The 24,376-nt window shown below is 43.9% G+C and overlaps 1 protein-coding gene across 2 annotated transcripts in view; it reads left to right on the top strand.

The window, feature by feature from the left end:
- The window catches only part of smyd3 (SET and MYND domain containing 3), an 815,623-nt gene that overhangs the window by 790,037 nt on the left and 1,210 nt on the right, over positions 1 to 24,376 (top strand). For both annotated transcript variants that reach the window (XM_043695426.2, XM_087991171.1), the window contains exon 11: positions 22,710 to 22,818. In XM_043695426.2, coding sequence (XP_043551361.1) covers positions 22,710 to 22,818 — 109 coding nt within the window. The remainder of the gene's footprint in view (positions 1 to 22,709; positions 22,819 to 24,376) is intronic.

Genomic DNA, 24,376 nt, shown 5'->3' with positions numbered 1-24,376 from the left:
GCAAACCTTTCTCCAGAAAGGCGCCCCTGGCTCAAGTAGCACTGAGTGCCTGAGCAAGGGGGCTAGCATCAGGGAAAAGGGGGCAGGTGAGCTCCCTGAGAGCAACTCTCCCCTGCCCCTTGCTGCTGAATGAGATTGATAGGGTTCACAATAGATTTCTTTTTCTTAGATTTGATAGAGAAAGGGGGAGAACGTGGCTTTGAGACAGAGAATAGGCCATGATCATATTGAATGGCAGAGCAGGCTTAGAGCAGAAGAAGGCCCATGAAGTTTCTATGAACCCCATCTCCAGTCACCAAGTTTCTAACTCAACCAGACATCTACAGTGGAAAGCAGAAGCGGAAGGTAATGTTTCACTTCAGGACAACAGCCTTGAACAGAATCCCTGTGGAGAGGACTCAGGACTGCCTTCAATTAATTGAAAGTGGAGTGGAGAGAAAAGCTGATCTAGGAACAGTGAAGGCTGTACGGGTGACTTTATAATCCATTCAAAACCCACCATGATACAATTAAACTTAGGCCCTGTGAGTTCGCACAGAATGGCATCAACAGTTTTTTTTTTCCTCGCAATTAAAAGGAAAGATATCCCAGGGCCATGCCCCCAGCAGAAACACAAACAGACGAAGCCATGTCGCTGAGTTTAAAAAAAACCTTCATTTTTATTGAGCCGACACAGAGAAAGACTGGAAAACAGCCTGCAATAAAGCGCAGCATTAATCTGTCATCACGCCGAGCATATTTGGGGATACCAGAACAAAAATATGCAATAAGTGCCCTTGTGTTGGATGCTGCTGCTGAAATGAATGGCCAGCTCAGACTTGTATAGACAGACTGATCCACACAGTATCTGGCTGCAGGGCACTCACATTCATATCCCTGTGTTTGTATGTCATTCTGATGGAGTGCTTGTTTCTCCCCACCACTCCCGGCATTTGCAGCAGTTTCTTGTGTTTTCATGAGAAAATTGGCCCATTACAGATTATAGGAATTTAGCCAGCTAACAGTTAGAAAGATTGTATCCATTGCAGGTCAGAATAATTCAGCCCTCACATCCAACTGACAACAGAAAAACAGGCCATTCAGCCCAACCCTACCTGGTCTGCCAACCCCTCCTCGGTTCTCACTAGCAACATTATCTTTCTTTGGCACGGTGAAATCTCAATGGATCAAACTCAGGAGACCATGTCACCCACCTGTACCAATGGTATCAACCAATAGCAAAGGCCATAGAGTGGTGCCCATAATTAATTACAATTCCATGGTGGTCAACCCAGTTTCGCCGAATTTCTGTTTGGCACCATCAAGGTAAATATTTGCAAAAGTCTTTGAGTCCCTGCAAAGCACCATGTGTGTCTCGATTGATCAGGTTGGGACTTCTCACTACACAAATACCACTAAAATGTGTTTGACTGCACTCAGATGCAGCGCTGAAATGTGTGGAATTTATAAACTGTGATATGGAGCCAAATCTCACAAAAAGTCAGAAATACTGCAAACGCACTGAACAAATGGTGAAGGATTTTTTAAAAAAACTCTTAACCACTCCAGTATTAGCATGGTGTTTGATGCATCACTGCAAGACCAAAAGTGACCACTTTTGTCGACAATATCAGATTATGTAAAGACTCATTCACAGGGTACTTCAGGGATCCATAGCTAACACAAAGCTCTGCTTAATCCGAATTTCATGTGATTCCTCTGGGACTTGATTCATTGAGAGCTCCCTGGATTTGTCTCAACTACTCACCTTCCAATTCTCTGGCTAAACGGGCCTATTCTCGGTCACCTTTGAATGACTATCTTATACTTCAACCCACTGGTTTTGGACTGGGTCAGAAGAGGAAACATCTTCTTTGTGTCTCTCTAAAGCTCCTTTATGATCTCAAAGTCACCCCACAGACTTTTCTTTTAGTATTAGGTACTGCTCCAGTAGCCTTTGCTAGGCCTGACCTGGGATCAAGGGGAGTCTGTGCCTGCTGGCAGCCAGAGAACAGCAGGGGGTTTCATGGGGTGGGCATCACAGGGAAATGGGTAGGGGGGGGGTTGGCAGCAAGGGGGAGGGGTGACTTGTAACAGCACCACTGCCATCTTTCCAATGTGTCCCTCCATCTGTCACCAAATGCCTTTGAATGAGGGACCCCCCTCGCCACAAAGGCTTACCCGTTGTGCACACTCCATGTTGACACGTCTGCCCACTGCTAGTTGTAGGATGAGGTCCCTAAGTGGTCATTAATTCAGGGCCACAGTTGACAGTGGGAAGGTGATCAGACCACTGGCCTTTCTGCCCCGACTTATTTCTGAAGGAAGTGGGAAGACGACAGAGTTCTAGTATACCACCATCCCATTGAATTAAATACCCCTCCCCAATGCGTGCAGAGAAAGGCCATAAAATTCCACCTCACTTCTCTCTGCTTTGCATTATCATTCCTTTGGAACTGATCAGATCTTTCTGCATCATTTGCACTTTTAAAGATTCTGTTTGAGAATTTCTGCTCATCTTCCACTCAGTTGTCAGTCAGAGCATTTTCTAGGTCTGCTGTTACTCTCTGTCACTGGACTGGTGCTCCATCCTATTTACCATGCAATCCATGGACTGGATGGTAAACACTCGCACTGTGTAGAAAGGACTCCTTCATGTCTCCCCTCAACCCACCATTTCTTTTCCACATCAGTTTAAACCTGCTGCTTTTTTTTTTGTCACTGGAAACGGGTTCCTGTTCTCCCTCTGTCAAGAGTCTTCAGAATTTTGAGCCCCTTCACTTTGAAAATGGCATCTTCTCTAGTCCCTATACCCAGTCCCTTAGCCCGGTACATTCTGGGAAACCTCCTGTGTACCCTCTCATTCTTTCTGGAGCCAGTACACCAGCTGAAATCTAACCTGTGTTTCATGAAGGTTCATCTCATAATACAGTGGAAATGACCACTTAAATGTAAAACTGTGAAAGAGACCACCCAGGAATTTCAGGACAGGAACTTTCAGGATTGTATCAGTCATTTAGTCAAGGGAGAAAGGATATGTTTATCAAATTCTCCGTAAATTTTAAACTCTCAAAGACATGTTGAAACAATTTTTCAGTCATAATTGCACTCAGACATGGAATTAATTGATGCTGATTGGCAGCTGGAACACTCAGGGTATGTAAATGTTTATGCTGCTAATTGTGTTTTAGTGCTGAATTTTATTTGTTAGTTCAAGTCATGACTGACACCTGCTCAGAACTTAATTTGTTATAAACCAGAGGGTTTTAGATGGACACAGACAGATCGCCTCTGCATTGTTTAACACCTCACATGGGTTTGTGAGGCTATTGGTGGTACCACCTGTGGTTGGTCAAATCACCCACCCACTCTGTCTCTGGTGGTCCCCCCTCAGGGAGGGAGTGGATGCTAAGGGCTGAACTTTTGATGCCATGCTGAGATGAGACTCCTGCCTCTGTGCTCAAAACATTTGTGCTGGTTCGTCAGCTCTATCATGCCCATCAGGCTGTTCTTCCAGGGGCAGGATGGGGGTCAGCTTTGTTATTCACCCATAAAAAGGCATGGAGTTGACCCAGCTTGTTGTTAGAGGCCGATTTTATTCTTCCAGTCACCCTTTTCCCAGCCCCTGAGGGACTCCCGAGAGGGCAGTTTCCTGGAGATCAATGGGAATGGGATGGAGGGACATGCTTCCGGAAGTCTTTAGAGCTACACAACCCATTTAACCTGAAATGATGGCCCACGTACTGAGGGCATTTCAGTGGTGGAACACAGAGATGTCCCCTCAGAATGGAGACATTGTCTCTTTCTCTCCCTCTCTCTGTTGACTCTCCCATATCTGAACTGCCAGCTCCACCTCCCCCTGATCTGGACGCACTGCTGTGGACCCTGGAACTTCGACAGCCCACCCACTATCCTTAAGTGGGCATGGAGGCCGGCTTCTGGTCACTAATGTGGGGAGGTCCCTATCACGTGACTGACTGTAGTGTCATAACCTCCATTTTGTGGCGTTGTGGTCCCAAAATCCAAAAGGGTCCTGTTAGTGAAACTGCCTGCTTCCCCACTGCTGTTGTGTGTTCAAACCCAAAGTGATTCTTGTGTGGATGAGGTTAGCCACCTTTCTGGTCTAACCAGAAGAGTCTTATTGAGCAAACAATGTGAAGTTTATTGCATTTCTGCAACCATTTACGAATAAGACCCACTTTATGTTTGGAACCCACTAGCCTCAGCTCTGTCCCCACCCACTGGTTTCTTTGCTGTGCCTTAGGCCTGATCACAGTGCTGGTGCATATAGCAATCAATTAAGTATGATCCCATTCAGAATCTTTCCGACCCACATGCATTTATGTTTCCACCACACTGACCAGGAGGAGTATTCAGAAAGTCAGTGTCACCATGAAGCAGACTGGGAGCTGTTCTGTCAGGATAGGTGTCTTTGGAACCATGCTGAAACCCAGTGTTCTTGCAGATTGTATTATTAGGGCTTTCAAATAATTAGTGCAGGGGAAAGTTCATTTGAAGAGAAGTTTAATAAAAAACAATAAGAAACAAGAGAAGGTGGTGCACAGTTTTGAAATGCAAATGATAATCAAAGGATATAATATATGCAAACAAATCCAGCATGGCTTCATGAAGGGAAAATCATGACGAATTTACTAGAATTATTTGAAGAGGTAACAAGCAGGATAGATAAAGGGGAAGTGGTGGATGTAATATATTTGGATTTCCAGAAGCTATTTGATAAGGAATCACTTGTTAATAAGAACCTATAGTGTTGAGGGTAGTGTGTTAACATGGATAGAGAATTGGCTAATTGGTAGAGTTTGGATAAGAGGGGGGTTTTCAGGATGATAACATGTAACTAGCAGAGTGCCACAGGGATCAGTCCTGGGCCCGCAGTTACTGACAAGATAAGGGAGGTGAATGTGCCATGGTCAGGTTTACAGATGACAAAGAAATAGATGGGAAGGCAAGTGGTGAGGAGAATGAATCTGTGGAATTCTTTATTGTAGAGGATTGTCAAGGCTGGGTCATTAATTGTATTCAAGGCAAAGAGAGATGATTTTTAATCAGTGTGGAGACATGGCAAGTGGAGCTAAGGGATTATTAGGTCAGCCATGATCTCATCGAATGTTGGAGCAGACTCAATGGGCTGAATGGCCTATTTCTGCTCCTACATCTTACGTTAAAACAGGAAGGGGCAGAAGATTGAAGCAGAACAGTGCAGCAGAAGTTAGAACCAAAGGAAAATGGTAAAATGTCAAAATTTAAGGCTCTTGATTTGGTTACACGAGTTATTTAACAAGATAGATGAGCTGACAGCACAAATGGTAATAAATTAATTTGAATTGATGGCTGTTGCAGGGACATGGTTGCAGGGTGAAGAAGACTAGGAACTCCGTATTCAAGAGTATTCTTCATTCCAGAAAAATCAGCAAAAAGGAAAAGGAAGTGGGAAAATGCCACAGTCTATTATTAAGGAAGAACAAGCTTAACACAATAAAATAACATCAGTGTAGTTTTGTGAAAGGGAGATCACGTTTTACAAGCTTGCGTGAGTTCTTTGAGGATATAACAAGCAGAGTTGATAAAGGGGAACCATTGGGAATGGTGCATTTGGATTTCCAGAAGCATCAAACAGGTGTCATATAAAAGGTACAAGATCGGAACTCAAGTACTGGGGGGGGGTTCTGCATTAACGTGATTTGAATATTGGTCATCAGACAGAGACAGTGGAATTAATGGGTCTTTTTCAGGTTCGAAATACTCAATTTGTGGAATGGCACCATCATCACTTTTAGGGTCTCAATTATTTACAATCTATATTAGTGACTTGGAGGAGGGGCAGAGCATAATGTATCCAAATTTGCTGATGACACAAAAGTAGGTGGGAAGGCATGTTATACTGAGGGCATAAGGAATGTGCATGGGGATATAGACAAGTTGAATGGGTAGGCAAAAACCTGACAGATGGAGCTTCTGGTGAGAAAGTGTGAGGTGAATTCCAGTGATCCAGATGAGCATCTGGTAGGAAGAATGAGAAGGCAGGCTGTTAATTAAAAGGAGAGTGACTTCAAAAAAAACAGCAGCACAGAGGGATCTGGGTGATCTTGTGTATGAACCACAAAACTTTAGAATGGAGCTTCAGCAAATAATTCAGGAGGTAAATTGAATTCTGGCCTATATTGTGAGGAGGTTGGAGTTTCAACATAGGAAAGTCTTATTACAATTGTACAGGGTGTGTGTGAGAACTGTATACAGTTTTGATCCATGTATTTAAGAAAGCATACATTGGCATTGGGGGGGTTCAAAAGATACTCTCTAGACTGATTCCTGTGATATTAGATTAGATTAGATTAGATTACTTACAGTGTGGAAACAGGCCCTTCAGCCCAACAAGTCCACACCGCCCCGCCGAAGCGCAACCCACCCATACCCCTACATTTACCCCTTACCTAACACTACGGGCAATTTAGCATGGCCAATTCACCTGACCTGCACATCTTTGGACTGTGGGAGGAAACCGGAGCACCCGGAGGAAACCCACGCAGACACAGGGAGAATGTGCAAACTCCACACAGACAGTTGCCTTAGGCGGGAATTGAACCCGGGTCTCTGGTGCTGTGAGGCAGCCGTGCTAACCACTGTGCCACCGTGATGAAAAGGACTTATCAAGAGTAGATTATGTCTTTATTCATTTGAGTTTTGAAAGATATGGGGTGATCTTATTGAAACAAATAAGATGTGAGGGGGCTTGACAAGCGGAATGTCAAATGATGGCAACCAATGCAGGCATCTGGAATTCAGGGCTCAGTTACAGAATAAGGGGATCCTCATCTCAAACTGAGAAGTGGACGTATTTCTTCTTACATGGAGTAGTTAATGTCTGGTCTTCTCTTCCCCAGAGAGTTGTGGAGGTTAGATCACTGAAAGTGTTTAATGACGATATAAGTAGACTTCAGAAATATTGAGAAGTCAAGGGTTACAAAGAGCTGGTACGAAAGAGGAGTTGAAGCCTGGAGCAGAACGTCCATGAGCTTATAGAAGAGCAGGGCAGGCTTAATGGGCTGAATGGCTTACTTCACTTCCTGTATCTTTTGTTCTTATGTCTTTAAGACTTGGTCTCTGATAATATTGTGACACTTGCTTTTATTTCTAACTTGAAATTTTTGAGGTGCCCATTAACATAAATATCTACAAGGCAAATTGCCTGGTCTTGTTCACTGATTTCCCTGAGAAATTCTCCTCCAGGGATTTGTTCCACCTATTTTATCTCTTTATCTGAATAGTTCTTTGACGTTTTGGTTTTCTATGGCTGTGTCCTGCTTCAGCACATTTTCAGAAAGTATCTTACTTTCTTGCAATTAGGCATTTGGTTTTTAAAGCTGGCAGTGTTTGTACCTATGAGATTACTTTGCTCTACCGTGTTCACAAGTGTTTCCAGTGCTTATTGTCATCTGACCAGCTGCAATGGCATTATGTGGTGCATCCTTTTATTGAACTTTAAGAAATTAATATGCACCACAGATCTCCCATGCCAAGTTTTGTGTTTTCCTCTGAAGGAGGATCCATTTAGCTTCCACATATTTGAATAATTCAGTATCTGAATGGTTTTCTCTGGAATGAATACATCTTTGGACACTTTCTCTCCACCACACAGGGGTGTGCACACACACCTGCTGTGCTTTTCCAGCGCCACACTTGTTGACTATAATAAGTCTGACAAAGGATCATCAATAATGTCTACAACAGTCCATTCTTATGAAGTCTGACGATGAATTGCTATTCTCATCTCAGTGTTAATCTGTTGTGATCTTTAATTAAATCACCTATAGATTTCCCTGGATGCCACATTCTTCTGTTAAATCCATTCTTTCAAGAATGTTATTATTTCCAATTTCAAATAACAGTGAAAGATTTCATTGCCTCTTCAAACTTGCCTGACATTTCATTTATCCCTTGTCAAGTAATAACATTCCCTGCCACACTACCACTTCTGTACAGAGGTGCATTTACTTGTTCAGTTTCTGCCTTACAATCCAGCTGAGAAATTATTCTAAGAGTTCAAGAATTGTTTTCTACAGGATGTTTTCTACAGAATTTGGTGTTTTGTTTGGTCAGTGCTGCAATTAAATCTTCCTAGCAACACTGTTTCTTTGTGTTTCGGAATTTTATCTTCTTTAAAGATTCTTATTCTGAAGTAACAGTGGTTCTCATCTGCTTTGCTCATGTACTGGAGGACTTTCCCACCATTTGCAACCATCAGTATTTTTCTGGACTCCAGGACCTCACTAAGAATCCACTATGTTTTCCTTGCCTTCTGAAAGAATTTCTACCTTAGATCCGAATTGAACACGAATTAAGCGCTCATCAAAGACTGGTGAACTTTCAACTTTATTCCTTTATTTTTCCAGTTTATATTAAAAAGGACTTTAATGTTAACTATTACCTTATCTCTTTATTTTCCATTTATTCTATGAAGCTTTGTAATGTTTAACTTCTTAGTTTTATTTATTTTACTCCTTTGTACCTGAGGTTTTTGTACCTAGGTACCCTTGTACCGAAGGTAGCACCTTGTGTGGCAGCATTAGATGCTTTGCACTGTGCTCTTGTACCCCTGTACTTGAGTACACTTGGCAATAAAATCTAAATCGAAATTGACCACGTACATCTGCTTTAAGTGTCTCAGTAAGTGATTTCCTCCACTCTCTGCTCCTTTCTTTAGACTTTCCTAGTATTGTTTTTACAGCTCTGTTGTTATGGACTAGGCCAGACCACTCAAAATATTCTTAAGCAGGCAGCCCAGACCATAACTTTGCAATTTGTTTCGATAAGTGTACAGTGAAAATTACCCGGAGTAAGTTAGCGAGGTTGACTACCAGGTTTTAAAACAGACAAAAATATGTTTACAAAATTACACAATGAAACACAAAGAACCCTTACAGAACTCAGTCTATCTAAACTAGACTTAATTATGCTGTCCCGAATATACACAAGAGTCCCAATAAGTAAACCTCCTCAAAAAACAGTGAAAAATGGAACAAATGCTTCCAGGTTGAAGTTAGAAGGGCAGAAGGAGAGAGAGAGTTTGTTTCCACACAGCTCACTGTTGAACTCCCAACTAGTTCTGGACTGAACTGCTCAGCTCGAGAGCTGATCACTCCCCTTTCATTATACAGGTCACTTCGAAAACATGACCTCTGTGGCCTGAGGTTTCATCTGTTTATGTATGAACAAAAGGCCTATCAAAATCCTTTTCATCTCTGTATCAATCTAGTCTAATCAGAGCCCCGCCCATTTATGACCCCTCTGAAAAAAACCCACGGACACAGTATCCTTGAGAAAAGGAACAGCTTTTAGAAAAAAGGGACCAGCTTTGTGACAATTTACTGGAATCTAAATGATGTGTCTTTGATAGAACATAGAACATTACAACTCAGTACAGGCTCTTCGGCCCTCAATGTTGCGCCGACCTGTGAAACCAGTCTGAAGCCCATCTAACCTACACTATTCCATTCTCATCCATATGCCTATCCAATGACCATTTAAATGCCCTCAAAGTTGGCGAGTCTAGTACTGTTGCAGGCAGTGCGTTCCACACCCGTACTACTCTCTGAGTAAAGAAACTACCTCTGACATCTGTCCTACATATATCACCCCTCAGTTCAAAGCTAAGTCCCCTCGTGCTAGCCATTGCCATCCAAGGTAAAAGGCTCTCACTGTCCAACTTATCTAACCCTCCGATTATCTTATATGTCTCAATTAAGTCACCTCTCAACCTTTTTCTCTCTAACGAGATGATACATGATCAGAGCTGCCCTTTCAGTCTGGGTTATGGTGCCATTCTAAGGCTTCCCCTTTCTGTGCACACAGTTTTCAGCTTTAACTCTCACAGTCCTCCATGTCTGGTCTATTCACTCACTCAACCCACTCTGACAAACCAGTGCCTCTTGGTCCGACCTCTATTCCGTAAACCTATCAGATCTGAAAGGTCTTCCGTGTCATTCTCAAATATTCCTCTGTGTCGAGTGTTGCCACTAAATTTGTGGGGTTTGCAATGTCTGTCTTGAAGTACTCTGACCCCAGCATATCTTTTTCTCCCCTTTTTCTTGTGAAGGTGTTGAGTCTAATTTTTCTTTGTTGGCACCATTTAGAAATGGGGCTGGTCGCCAAGATGTGGCAGGGTTGTCACCATGTTGCTGTTTGCCATGTTTTGTGTGTACCAGAAGTGGTATTGAGTGGATGAGGACAGCCATGTTTCAGGTCTAACTAGAAGAGCCTTGCTCTGTAAACAATAGAAAGTTTATTATTATGACAACAACTGGTTACAGTGTGGCGGAGTCCAAAGTTAGAGGGTTTAAGGTGAGAGAGGAAAGATTTAAAAGGGACCCAATAGGCAACTTTTTCACACAAAGAGTGTTGTGTATATGGAATGAGCTGCCAAAGGAAGTGATGGAGGCTGGTACAATTACAACACTTAAAAGGCATCTGGATGGGTGCATGAATAGGAAGGATTCAGAGGGATATGGGCCAAATACTGGCAAATTGGACTAAATTAATTTAGGTTGTCTGGTTGGACTGAAGGGTCTGTTTCTGTGCAGTACAAATCTATGACTCTATGACCTGCATTACAACAAAGACAGTTGGGAACACGTTAACCTCAGGTTTGACTCCTACAATATTTACTTTGTACCAGCCTTTGTGACATTAAAATAAATGTTACCCTTTCACAACCTTAGGAGTCAAGGATATCATGGATCAAATGCTATTGAGCAGTTGATCCTGTAATTCTGGTTTCCCTCCTATTAGGAAGGTTGTTGTAAAATTTGAAAGGATTCAGAACAGATTTACAAGGATGTTGCCAGGATTGGAGAGTTTGTGCTATAGCAAGAGGCTGGGGCTGTTTTCCCTGGAGTGTTGGAGGCTAAGGGATGACCTTATAGAGGTTTATAAAATCATGAGGGGCCTCGATAGGGTCAATAGACAAGGTCTTTTCCCTGAGGTGGGGGAGTCTAGAACTAGAGGTTTAGGATGAGAGGGGAGAGATTTAAAAGGGACCTAAGGAGCAACTTTATCACACAAAGGGTGGTGTGTGTATGGAATGAGCTGCCAGAGGAAGTGGTGGAAGCTGGTACAATTACAACATTTAAAAAGCATCTAGATAGGTACATGAATAAGAAGGGTTCGGCAGGATATGGGCCAAATACTGACAAATAGAACTAAATTAATTTAGGATATCTAGGGTATGAATGAGTTGGATCTAAGGGTCTGTTTCCATTCTGTACATCTCTATGACTCTATGACTCAATCAATCTGTTACCTAGATCCCTTGGCATTGTCATCCATAACAATTGTAATACCTCCCCTTCTCTACTTCCTCTTCCCTCACAAGGATAAGACTGCTATCACCAGTTCTAAAGTCACAATATATTGTAAAATATAACAAAATGACCGCACTGTTTATTGGAATATGTTCACAAGGAACGGGACAGGGTGCAGATATTAAGTATGGCCACCAGGATCTCTTTGCTCTAAGTTGAACCTCACATTGTACTAATTGCCAGCTCATTTAAATGATGCCGTTGGCCTTTCCACAGTTGTTATTTTAACATGGTCATTTGTAAAGTCTCGAATCAGTCATTTCTTTTTGATAGCAATGATGAAACAGAATGAGCATCCAGGACATTAGGCAAGTACCAGTTTGCTTTTGTGCTGGAACACTTTGAGCCTATTGAAAGAGGCTTGTCCATTAGGCCTTCAGTGCTTGCTGACTGGAGGTGACCAAATGGTGCAAGTTCCTCCTCCACCAACCTCGGTGACCCAGATGGAAAAAGGCCATCGTTTAATTAATCCTCAAACCAGTTGGAGAGAGGTCACCTCCAGTCTGAAGCACCGTCACCCTCTCCTGTCCCGTGGCGGTGACCTCTGATTGAGCCTTGAGAAGTTGCCCACCATTTGGAAAAGAGCAATTGTTATGGCATCTGGCCATTCACTGACTGCCTCCCCACTTCTGTTCAAGGCTGTACAGGCCTGACATGGAACTTGAGCAAAAACCGTTTGGAGTAGAGCCACATCTTTAGGTTTTCAAATATAATGAGAAGGCATGTCACATTCCACAAACACGTCCGGCAAATTATATCCAGGTCTGATTTATTGCAGGACATGGCAACATTTTGTGTGTAGGGGTCCTGTTTCTCCAGCCCCTGCAGTCCATTGATAATCTTACAATCCAGGGAATCTTCCTGACCAATTGGGAGTTTAATTCCCAGATTTTCTGACGTTGGAAGAGCTGCTTTTTCCACAGGTTCTCTGGTGAGAAGTAGAAACGAGATCTGATCACCACTGTCCAGAAGGGGTGTGACATCCTTGCAAGGCTGAAGAAGTTCTCACCTTCAGGAAATCATATGATTCCCTTTCATCCGGAATTGCTTTTTGTGGCTTCACACTTTCACAATAGGAATAGTCAGGGGAATCCTGTATCACCCAAGTAAAAGAAAAAGACTGCAGATGCTGGAAATCTGAAACAAACGCAGAGAATGCTGGAGAAGCTCATTATGCACAAGAGTTAAACTGGATTTGAAACGTTAACTGTTTTTTGCTTGACAGAAGCTATGAGACCTGCTGAGTTTCTCCAGCATGCTCTGTGCTCGATCCCATATCACCCTCTGGATCTCCGAGGTAGTGCAAGTTGGAAGATGTACTGGTTGTTGGAGTGGTTTGAAGGGGCAGGCTGGTGTAAGTGATGGTTAGACAGAAAGCTACCAAACTCTTTCAGGTAGATATGCTTACCCAGAAAGGGGTTAGATTACGGAACTTGCTCCCATGAGGAAGCACTGAGGCAAGTAACTTGGCTGCACTCAATGCAAACTAGAGAAGCAGCTGAGGGAAATGGGAATAGGTTGAACAGTAGCAGGAGTATAACCCCTAGAGGCCTGTTTCCCTGCTCAGTAAAGGCCACAACTGATCTTAATGTGACCTTGGCTGCCTCATTCTTTCCCACCTGTCACCTTCCTATGCCCATATCTCCCTTAACTCTCTTGGGAGTTGGAAAACTCTGTCTAATGCGGTGTTGAATGTTTTCAGGGATCCAGCCCCCACTGCCCACTGGGGGAAAGAATTCCACAGACTAGGGATGACTCCGAGGAAATTTAGGGATATTATGTGCAGACTCATTGGGAATCTCCCACCTCCCGACACTGCCACACAGGAAGCTAGAGGTGTAGTTATACTGGGCTCATAATATAAGGCAATGAATAAATAATCTCCTGAGACAATCAGTGTATATAATGCATTTTAGGTAATAATATAGAATTTATATAATGTGTTTAATAGAAACAGTTCACTGATATTGACTCTAATTTGTTTTACTTCGTACAAAACTAAATTCTACATTAGGTTCTTGATTTCTTTATAATTCTATTTTAAAATATTAAAGCCATTGACTCACAATCCTTACTCTCTTGTTAATTATGTAACTCTTATTCCTCTCTGGTCAGTTGTCAGAATTGATGATCACTCCGTGTAATGACTGAATGTCATACTCTCCCTGCAATGTGGAAAAATGACAGTGCACACCTGCTAACTTTCCTCCTCCAGCCCCTCCATGTCTTCGTTCATGGTGAACCCAGCCCACCCCCAACTACTGCACATTCTCACTCATGCACACACTTTCACACTGATACATACACACTCATTCACACTCACTCATACACAGACACTGAAATGCACACACTCTGTCTCACAGGCTCATTAATGTACACTCACATTCTCACACATGCCTCACATATTTACAAACTCTCACTCACACACACTCACACTCACACACACTGTCTGTCTGTCTGTCTCTCTCTCTCTCTCTCTCTCTGCAATCCTTACCTAGTCTGGCCTCCATGTGATTCCAGATCCATGACAATGTGGTTGACCCGAAAACGATCTCTGAAATAGTCTTTAGGCCTCTCAGAGTGTAATTTAAAATGAACAACTGAAGCTGCCTTACTGGGGACACCTAAATCTCATGAAATGAATGAAATGAAAATCCTGGCACTGGGCTTTTCTGCGGGGTCGTATCCAGCAGAGTTACCCTGTCCCAGGTGATGGGTGACTGATGAGATTGTAAAGACCCTTGCTCAGTGCCACCAAAGGAGGACAACTGTGGCTTTCCATTCGTCCCCACAGGGGTAAATTTACTTACCCAGAGGCAGACACTCAGCAGCAGCCCTATTGGTGTTCCCTGGATATGGGGGAATGCCCTGCAGGGGATTACAATAGTGACCTGGCCACTCAAACCAGTTCCTCAGTAACCTTTTAAAGTCATTGTGAGAAGGAGTCTCCATATTGACAAGCACCCTGCATCAGCTACTTGCCCTCTACTGTGGGCTACCCATACACATCTTGAACTGCACAACATCTTATTGGCCATTGGGATTTGAGCCCCCATTCACTGTGCCTTATTGGACGGGGAACCATGCTCCTTTGTCAGTTAATGGCAGAAGCTCCATGAAAAGCCCCAGGAATGACTGGTTTGATGAACATGTTGGGAGGTTTTCAAAGATATTACAAACAAGCTTGATAAAGTAGAGCATAAATTTTCAGAAGGCTTTTGATAAAGCTCCCCCAGAAAAGGCTGGTTAAAAACATTAAAATACATGGATTAATTATTGACTAACAGTCCGAAAACAGGGAGTCAGAATAAATGAGTTATTCTCATATTGACAGGTTGTGACTAGTGGGTTCCCACAAGGATCAGTACTTGGGCCCCAGCTCTTCGCAGTAAATACAGGTCGTTCTGCTGTAATGTTAACAGGTCGTTTTGTTAATGCAAATTTGCTATAATGGGATTGTTGTATTGAGGGCACTGTTTCTAAAGTGTGAACTTTCAAATCGTGTGTTGGTTGTAATGCGATTATATTGCCAACATTTAAAGTGCTGGATCTAAAGCGCGTTTTTTTCTATAACACAGGGTTGCACAAGAACACAACCACCGCGCTGTAGAAGAGCTATCTGTACTGATTATTTGAAGGTGTGGGTTGAATGTAACATTTCCAAAGTTTTGAAAACAAAACTAAATGGGAATGTGTGTTCTAAAGAAAATGTGAAGTGGCTTCAAGAGGCTTTACCCAGGCTTAGTCATTGAATAAGAATGAGGCAGTTGGAATATAATGTGGAAGAATGTGGGGTTATCCATTTTGGTCAGAGAAACAGCTGTGCAGAGTATTCTCTAAATAGAAAGAGTTTGGACAGTGTGGATTTACAAAGGGACCTAGTTGTCTTTGTTAATAAGGCACTGAAGGCTAACATGTCAGTGCAGCAAATGATTGGGAAGGCCAATGGAATTGTCAGAGGAAACAAAAACACAAATTGCTGAAGGAACTTCATCTGGAGAGAAAGCAGAGTTATCGTTTCAGATCCAGTATTCTAATGAATAGTCACTGGACTCAGAACTTTGACTGCTTTCTCCCTACAGACGCAGTCAGGCCTGCTGAGTTTCTCCAGCAACTTCTGTTTTTGTTTCAGATTTCTGGCATCTGCAGTTCTCTGTTTTTTATTAGGAATCGCAAGAGGATTTGAGTAGAGGAGTGGTGAGATCTTGTTTGAATTATGTGGGAGTGTGAGATTAGATTAGATTCTCTACAGTATGGAAACAGGCCCTTCGGCCCAACAAGTCCACACTGACCCTCCGAAGAGTAACCCACCCAGATCCATTCCCCAACCCTATACTTACCTCTGACTAATGCACCTAATGCTGTGGGCAATTTAGCATGGCCAATTCACCTGACCTGCACATCTTTGGATTGTGGGAGGAAACCGGAGCACCTGGAGGAAACCCTTGCAGACAAATGGAGAATGTACAAACTCCACACAGACAGTCGCCTGAGGCGGGAATCAAACCTGGGTCCCTGGTGCTGTGAGGCAGCAGTGTTAACCACTGAGTGTTGTTAGACTGCAGTTAGAATGCATTGGCAGTACTGTGTGAAGGTTTGGTAACCTTGTCTCTGATGCCATACAGGGATTGCAACGACAGTTCACCAAACTTGTTCTCAGGATGACTTATTGTCCTATGAATGGCAAACTGACCTGTATTCTTCGAAACTCTAGAGAGTGAGAGGTGATCTCACTAAAACCTACAAAATACCTAAAGGCTAAATGCAGGTATTGCCCTGCTTGTGGAGTCTACAGCCCGGGGCACATTTTAAAAACAATTGAGATGCCACCTAACTTTGAGATAGGAGGATTTTTTTTTTACTCAGAGTGCAGTAAACCTTTGGAGTTCTCTACCACAGAGTGCAGTGGCAGCTCAGTCCTTGAGTATATTTAAGGGAGAGTTTGAGAGATTTCTGATCACCAATAGCACCAAGGATTATGCGGGGAGTGGAGGGGAGGTGGGTAAAAGACATTGAAGTGTACAATCAGCCCTGATCACATTGAATGGCGGGGTAGACTCAATGGACAGAATGACCTACTCCTGTTCCCCTGTTCCTGAGGAACTTTTATTTCCATCAAGCTATCTTTTGGATGGAATCACACAGGGGTCAAGGATGAGAATTCAAGCATCTGCTGACAGCGAGCTGCCCACTTTGAACTAGGCCAGGCACAATCTGATACAGTTCATCACCCACCACGTGGCAGCTCATTGCTACCTGCCCATTTGCCCCTGCCCTTTGTGATGTTTGAGATCTCCTCCAATGCCAATTCAGCGGCTGCAAGTATCAGGTGAGCTCATCAAACACTATCGCATTAAGGACCAACACCCCCCTCCCAATGCTCCCACAGTGAGAAACTCTAATTTCCTTCACTAAATAATTGAAAAGCACAATGCAATGAACCACAGGGTGTTGTATCAAGGCATTGAGGGTATGTACACCATTGATGAGGGTATGTGCACTCCCAACCTGCAGATTAACCTCAGTATGACACGAAGCAGTCAACCATTATTAATTATAAATCACCCCCGCGTGCCTGCGAGCAGACTGAAGTACTTGCTTTGGATGTCAGCAGGCTTAAAGACAAATTTCACAGAGTCTGCTCTTGCTGAAGATGGCATCCCATTTCCATAGCAACTCCTGCGTCTGAGTATTCACTGTCAGAATCCAGATCCCGAGAAATACCTTGAATGTTGCTGGAATCCTGCAGTTTGTTGTCTTTTTGTTTTTAGGAAGCTCATATCCAATTCAGATATACAAAAGGTTCAATCAGCCAGACGCAGTCTGAACGTCCTGCTGTTGGGAGTTGCTCACCATGAGATTGTGTCGCAGTTGATGCATGCAAGATGCTTTGAACATGACCTTACAGTTCACTAGCTGCCTGTTGCCCTAATGCCACCTGAAAGGGGTCAGTGGGTGCGGCTCCACAAGCCTAACCATAGCTGAGAGCTGAAAAGGTGCCTGCAGTGCTGTAGAGCAAGCTGCTGGGAGCTCACAACACCGTTACGTTAGTGAGGCAGTGTCAACACTTTGTAACCTGCAGGTGTTCCAATTCAAGACAGGAGTGTAAGAATATTCTCACTTGTTTTGTGTTCAACAAAAGAATTGGCTCACCAAAATAAAATCATTTGATGAATGCTCGATCCCCAGCTGAAGTGGAATCAGGAACTGTGCTACTAATCCCTGACAGTGGTATCTCCAATTAAGGAAATGTGCAAAACAAGCGACGGGGTCAGGTACTGTGACCTCAGTGAGTTATTGTTTGGTTCTCTAGAGGTTGATTTGTAGGAAGTTAGCCAGGGATGTTCACAAGAAAAATCTGCTGAGCTCAGAATGCTTGGGCTGATACTGTTGGCACAGTACTGCAGCTGTGCTGCTTTGTCAGAGAAGTCCTGATACAGCTGTTGAACCTCCTTCTACACTTCTCCATCTCTTTCTGCCTTGCATTCCTCCTCTCAATCACTCCTTTCCTCTCCCACCAAGCTTTTGGTCATGGATTAGTTGGACCGAAGGGTCTGTTTCCGTGCTGTATGACTCCATCTGACTGCATATCTCCTGTCAGATTTTGATACTTCTGCGCGGTAGCTTGGAATGTTTTGTGACATTAAAGGTGCTAGATTCTCTTTGTTAATGAACAAACTGTCAAAGGGTAGCCCCTATTTTAACCCAGGAAGCAAACTGGGCATTCAGGGGTAAAACCAGAAGTGTCAATGGGTTTTGTTTTGAGTTTGGGGTTTTCTTTGTTGGCTTGAGTTTTGTTTTTAACTGTCTGTCTGTGTGCAGCACTTCAGAAGTGGAGAGGAAATGACAAAGAATGTGGTTATTGTAGGCCTTTTGAATTTTGACACTGCCTTAATCCCACGTAAGTGATTTTCCCCACCTCAATTAAGCAACTTGTCTTTTAAACTTTGCAATACTTCAGCTCCCTTGTAATAAGGCAGCCCCACCTGCTGCACTGCCCGCAACTGAAACAACCATGGAGAGACACAGGTTACAGACGCGATTGCACTGACATCTGGATTACATAGAGGGTGAGACCAAATTAAATATCAAAGGGGCCACAAATTCCGTAACGGACTACCCAATCAGGAAAGGGAAATTTCCAGAAGGGGCATAAAAATACATCTTTTCTCAGCAGTTGATTTGTTTTTAGCCGATTGAAGTGTTAATCCTTTCAGCAGTGTTAAAATTTAAAAGCTTTCATTTATCAAGCTCTTCTCTCTAGACAGCAGGTCAAAGCCTGAATTAGAACTTAATTTCAAAATTTACCATAAGTAATGTAAGATACCATTTTATTGTGTAAGTTTCTACTCAATGCAGTTGGTTAAGAATAATAAAGAACAGTCAGTCTGATGAAGAGGAGAGACTGTAACATTATAATGATAGCTGTCAGACTTGAGTATTTACATGTTGGCTTCAGAGCAACCTGTTGGTGCAGGATAGGATTTGGGAAGAGTTTTGAGGGCAGATCATCAGCCAAGAGTGCATTGAATGACCAAAGCAGGCTCAAGGGGCTAAATGACCTCTTGTTTCTATTCCTTATGCTTCTCAGGTTACACGTGAGGGACATGAAGGGTTCTTGTACAGTTGGGTAAGAAAGATGGATTCCATGTTCTTGCCACACCAGTAAAAAATTAATCAGCTTTGAATATCCATTTTTGTATTCTTCCTGGAGAGGGAGGGAGGTTAGACTTTGTCCCCGGTGTAACTCCAACAAACAATGATAAGTAGGAGAGATGTTTGAGAGGTGTCACATCTGATACTGCCTCTTATGTCATTTAAGAATTGTTAGAAAAGGCAAAGGCACTTTGTTCCATTGAACCTGACCCTATTTTGTGAACATAACAACTCAGTCCTTTTAATCCCCATCATTTCACCAACTTTCTTATTGGAATTATTTCCCTATTACAGTCTTTTCTTCTATATAGTGCAAGAGCTGCGTTCCTGTGTGACCCTGTGCTCGACAAAAATCACGCAATACAATTAAAGTGTTGGTGCTGTGATCACATTATAGCCAACACATACTTTAAAAGTTCTCACTTTCAAAACTGCCTCCCTTTTCATTCATCACGTTATAGCCAATTCACATTGACGAAATACGCATTATAGCAGAACAACCTGTACTTGTATCCTTCCCTTTCAAACCTCCCCATTTTGCTTCTGTCATCTCCTCAGTTGATATGTTTTATATTATCAGAGTGTCTTGTGTCTTAATGCTTTCACTGCATTGTCCCCTTGTTCTGGGAGTATGAGGAGGAGTCATTCCCATTCTGGGTCAAACCTTCTTTGTTTTTTGAAACATCTCCATTAACTCACTCCATGACCTCTGCATCGCCCAGAGCTAAATAACTGAAGTTTGCACAGTCTACTGTCAGTGTGCCATTCTGACCTTCAGCATTCTGAGGGTCTGACCTCCAGACTAATGAACCCTCGCTCTCGACTGCATTGTTCACCAAGCCAGCTGCTACAGTGTGAAGTGATTCAGGCTTGCCTCATCTGACTGTTCCTTGGCCATAGTAAGGCATACACAGTCTGACTGTACCCAGGGTCCATCAGATTTACCCAGTCTGACTGTGCCTCAGGTTCATTAGGATTATTCAGTCTGACTGTACCTCAGGTTTACTCAGTCTGACTGTACCTCAGGTTCATTAGGTTTATTCAGTCTGACTGTACCTCAGGGTTAATCAGGTTTACTCAGTCTGACTGTACCTCGAGTTCATTAGGTTTATTCAGTTTGCCTGGACCGAAGGTTCCTCAGATTTACCCAGGGTGCATTACTCAGAACTTTTACTCAGTCTGACTGTACTCCATGTTCATCAGATCCGCCCAGTCTAACTGTACCCAAGCATATCAGGTTTATCCAATCTGAGTCTACCCAGGTGCCATAAGGCTTACCTAGCTTATCTCCACACAGGCAATGTAAGGTACCCAATCTGGCTGTACACTTAAGCCAATGGGTTTATCCATTCTGACTGTACCCTGGCCCCAATATGGTTTACCCATTCTGTCTGTACCCAGGCCCGGTAAGCTTTACTAAGTCTGACGACCCTGGCCCCACTCAGATTGTATTCAGTGTCTGACTGTAATCAGGGCTATAGATTTCATTGACCACACTTGCCAGTTTCAGCTAGATCTTCACCAGAAAGGCAGTCTGAGCACGTTCAGATGTGGTCAGACCAGCGCTCTGTCATTGCTGCAGAAGCCAGTGGATATTGTCCTGTTGGACTTTCCGAACAATGTCGTGTGTTTCTGTGTGAGTTTCCGAATTGGAGCCATTGCCATGTTCTGCTGGAGAACTTCTGATCTTCCTTCTTTGCTCATGCAGCAACTGGGCAACGTTAACCATTCTTGTCTGTTTCTATTCACTTGCTGTCGCTGATTTTGAAAAGAAGCAGACACTTGGCATCAATAGTGACTCCCCATGTTCTCCAAGAGACATGGATCAAGTGCAGGAACATGTTAATGCTGAAACACACTCGATAGTGTTTAGAGACCCTTTGAGTTTGCACAAGGTGCTGGCTGACAGAGTAAAGGTGATCTATTCTCTCTCTCTCTCTCTCTCTCTCTCTCTCTGACCCTCAGAGTGGCTCACACCTTCCCAGTTCAGGATGTAACGTGGGCCACAACTCAGTTAGTCAGGTGCTGACTGCAAAGGCTCGGCTACAGGTTGACAGGGAATTTATTTGTCAACCCAAGGAAACAATTTATCTCATGTCAGACCTTATTTTTTAAAGATGGCTTTGAGATTAATGTATCACCTGCTCACCCCACTTCAATGTTTCACACTGGTCTATTCCCTTCCTGAACAAGGGTGTAACAAATGCAATTTACCAGCTCAGTATCGAAGGAGGTTTGAGAGATTATGGACCATGTGTCCACAATTTCCAATCAAACCTCCTCCAGAGGTGCATCTCCTCCAGGCTTGGTGCCTCATCACTTTGAAGTACAGTTAAACTTCCTGACACCCCCGTTTCATCAGTTTTTACACCATTCAGTGTCTCAAATACCTCGACTGAAAATTGAGATTGATGGGGAACTACCTCAAGATTAATAGGTTGTTAGAGTTTGGAATTCACTTGCCCAGGGAGCAGTAGAGGCTGGATCAGTGAATATATTCAAGGTTGTGTTCGACAGACGTTTAATCTAGAAAGGTTATGGGAGGTGTAGAGAGCCTCCTTCTTCTTATACATTTTTGTTCAGTAAGATATCACCAATTAACAAAATCCAAGGAGAGGTAGATGGAGTTAATAAACAGTCCAGCCATTCCAAACTGTTGATATGCAAGCTTTTCCTGAAGGCCATTTTGGGTTAGATTATATGGAGAGAGTGATCTTCCATCACCCCACTGTATATCTCCTCCTTGGCTGGTCCACTCTGTTTGACATTTCGGGTGATGGCCCTTGAACTAGTTTGAGGCGGAGCTTCAGTCTGCCTCCAAGAGGAAGTCTCACCTCACTGAGCTGCCAGAGGCCAGCAGCTCCATAGCACCCCAGGATTGGTGGTCATTCCTGGAATTGCAGGAGACCCTGAAAGAAGAACAGTCAGGGTTAAGTGTAGGATCCTGACTGGGGCTCTGTTGTCAGGCCCCAGCGAGAGTGGCTGAGGGAGAGGCAGGTTGGACAGGACAGGTGGGTGGTTGGTGGGCAAAAGAGAGGCCTAACTGTCTCAGGTAGGGCCTGTGATTTATACTTACATAGGAGGCCCAGGAAGGAGTCAGACCTCCCCATCTCCAGTTCGTTGAGCGACAACCTGCTGGAGTGAACCTGCCAACCAATTGGAGGGAGGGCTTTCCCAGTGGGATGAGGCCCTCAATGGAGCATGCATTGTCCACTTAAGGGTCTCAACTGGGCCACAGACCAGCAGCCCACCTAATCTAGCATGTAAAGCAAAGGTGGGGTAAGTGGGCTAATGGTGGCCACAGCACCCATGGTACCTCGCCCTCATCAGCAGGTCTGCCTGGCTGTTTTCCCACTTGAGGGTGGCCATAATATTCAACCCTATGATGAGCTGGGGAACGCGTCTTCCATTAATCCTGGTATTATCTGCTTACAATATTGCTTACTTCTGTGGAGCATCTGCCTCTTCTGCAAAGGTCTGAAAGCTTGACTGCAGTCTGAGGGAATAACTGTGCAAGGGAGCTATAACATCAGATCGATATGCGCTTGTGGGTCAGCTACACTTCTCCCTGCGCCTGCTGCTTTGGTTTCTCTTGAATGAGGTCACCTACAGATTGTGCTGTGTGGAGTTCTGTGGTGTTAGTTGTCCGATATCACATTGTAACTGAACCCAGTCCGTACCTCGATCTGCTTCCAGGTTGTACTATGCTGGCGCTCATCCTGTGAGAGGAGTGCAACTCATGAGAGTGGGCAAGCTGCAACATCATCAGGGCAAGCTGAAGGAAGCAGCGGGCACACTAAAGCAGGTCAGTGAGCTCCGACATCCCTGAGCATATCTCTAACTTTACTTGCAGAGCGGTCTCTGGTCCAAAGTGCATACTCTGTACTTTTCACGTTATCAGCTTAAACCACTTAAGATTGCACAGCCCATTGTGCCTGTGATATGTATTTGAAGAACTTTCCTAATTGGCTAACTTTCCTGATTCCTAATCAGGCACAAATTTTCCCGGGAACACTGCAAATTAATCCTCCTTGAGCATCTGTGGGATTGCTTATTGAATGGTGGTGTGTAATCTGATGCCACTGTCCTTTGGGTAGTGTATTACAGATCTTAGCAATCCACTCTTGAGAAGAATTTCTCCTTAGTTACCCTCAAACTCTTTCATAAACTATCTTCCATTATAACCCATCTCCCATAAACCATCTTCCCCTTCATATGCTAACCCTGGGATTTAGATCAGAGTGGTGCTGGAAAAGCACAGCAGGTCAGGCAGCATCCAAGGAGCAGGAAAATCGACGTTTCGGGCAAAAGCCCTTCATCAGGAATAGAGGCAGGGAGCCTCCAGGGTGGAGAGATAAATGGGGCGGGCAGGGGAGCGGCTGGGGAGAAGGTAGCAAAGAGTACAATAGGTGAATGGGCGTGATAGGTCAGAGAGGAGGGTGGGTTGGAGGTGATAGGTCAGAGAGGAGGGTGGGGGTAGAGGTGATAGGTCAAAGTGGAGGGTGGGGGAAGTTAGTAAAGAGTACAATGGGTGAATGGGTGTGGGGATGGAGGTGATAGGTCAGAGAGGAGGGTGGGGGTGGAGGTGATAGGTCAAAGTGGAGGGTGGGGGAAAGTAGTAAAGAGTACAATGGGTGAATGGGTGTGGGGATGGAGGTGATAGTTCAGAGAGGAGGATGGGGGTGGAGGTGATAGGTCAAAGTGGAGGGTGGGGGAAGGTAGTAAAGAGTACAATGGGTGAATGGGTGTGGGGATGGAGGTGATATGTCAGAGAGGAGGGTGGGGGAAGGTGGTAAAGAGTCTAGAGGTGAATAGGGGTGGGGGTGGAGGTGAGGTCAGAGGGGAGGGTGGAGCAGATAGGTGGGAAGGGAGATTGGCAGGTAGAACAGATCATGAGGACCTTGGGGTTGCAGTGAGAGAGAGACTCACTGAGATTCTTGTGGAGAGAGGAGGAGAACTTCTTCAAGGTAGGCATCCTTGCAAGAGGATTCGCAGTAGGTTCCCCGTCCCACTGAAACAGCCCTCGAGTTACAAACCCTGGACAATTATACACCCCTCTTCCATTACAAACCCTTCTCTATTATAACCCCCTCACAATGCAGCACTTCCTTCCATTATAATATTACCTCCATTATAAACCTTCTGTATTATGACCCTTCATCCATTAAACCCCTATCATTTTAACCTCTGTCAGCTTAGACCGCTTTCTGTAGCGTTGAATCAAAGAAATGAGTGTAAGATGGTGTGTACTGATTCCACATGAACCCCTATTTAATTATATTATTCAGTATTCAAGAAAAAGCCACTCCTTTGTGGCTTTGACAGAACTGTGGGCAGAATTATACAGCAGGATCCCAAGCTGG

This window comes from Chiloscyllium plagiosum, unplaced genomic scaffold (assembly GCF_037043375.1).
Source record: "Chiloscyllium plagiosum isolate Xiang-an unplaced genomic scaffold, Cpla_swu_hap1 HiC_scaffold_10, whole genome shotgun sequence".
NCBI classification, from domain to species: Eukaryota; Metazoa; Chordata; class Chondrichthyes; order Orectolobiformes; family Hemiscylliidae; genus Chiloscyllium; species Chiloscyllium plagiosum.
Note: the sequence above shows the minus strand (reverse complement) of the source record. Positions and strands in the feature narration are given on the sequence as shown.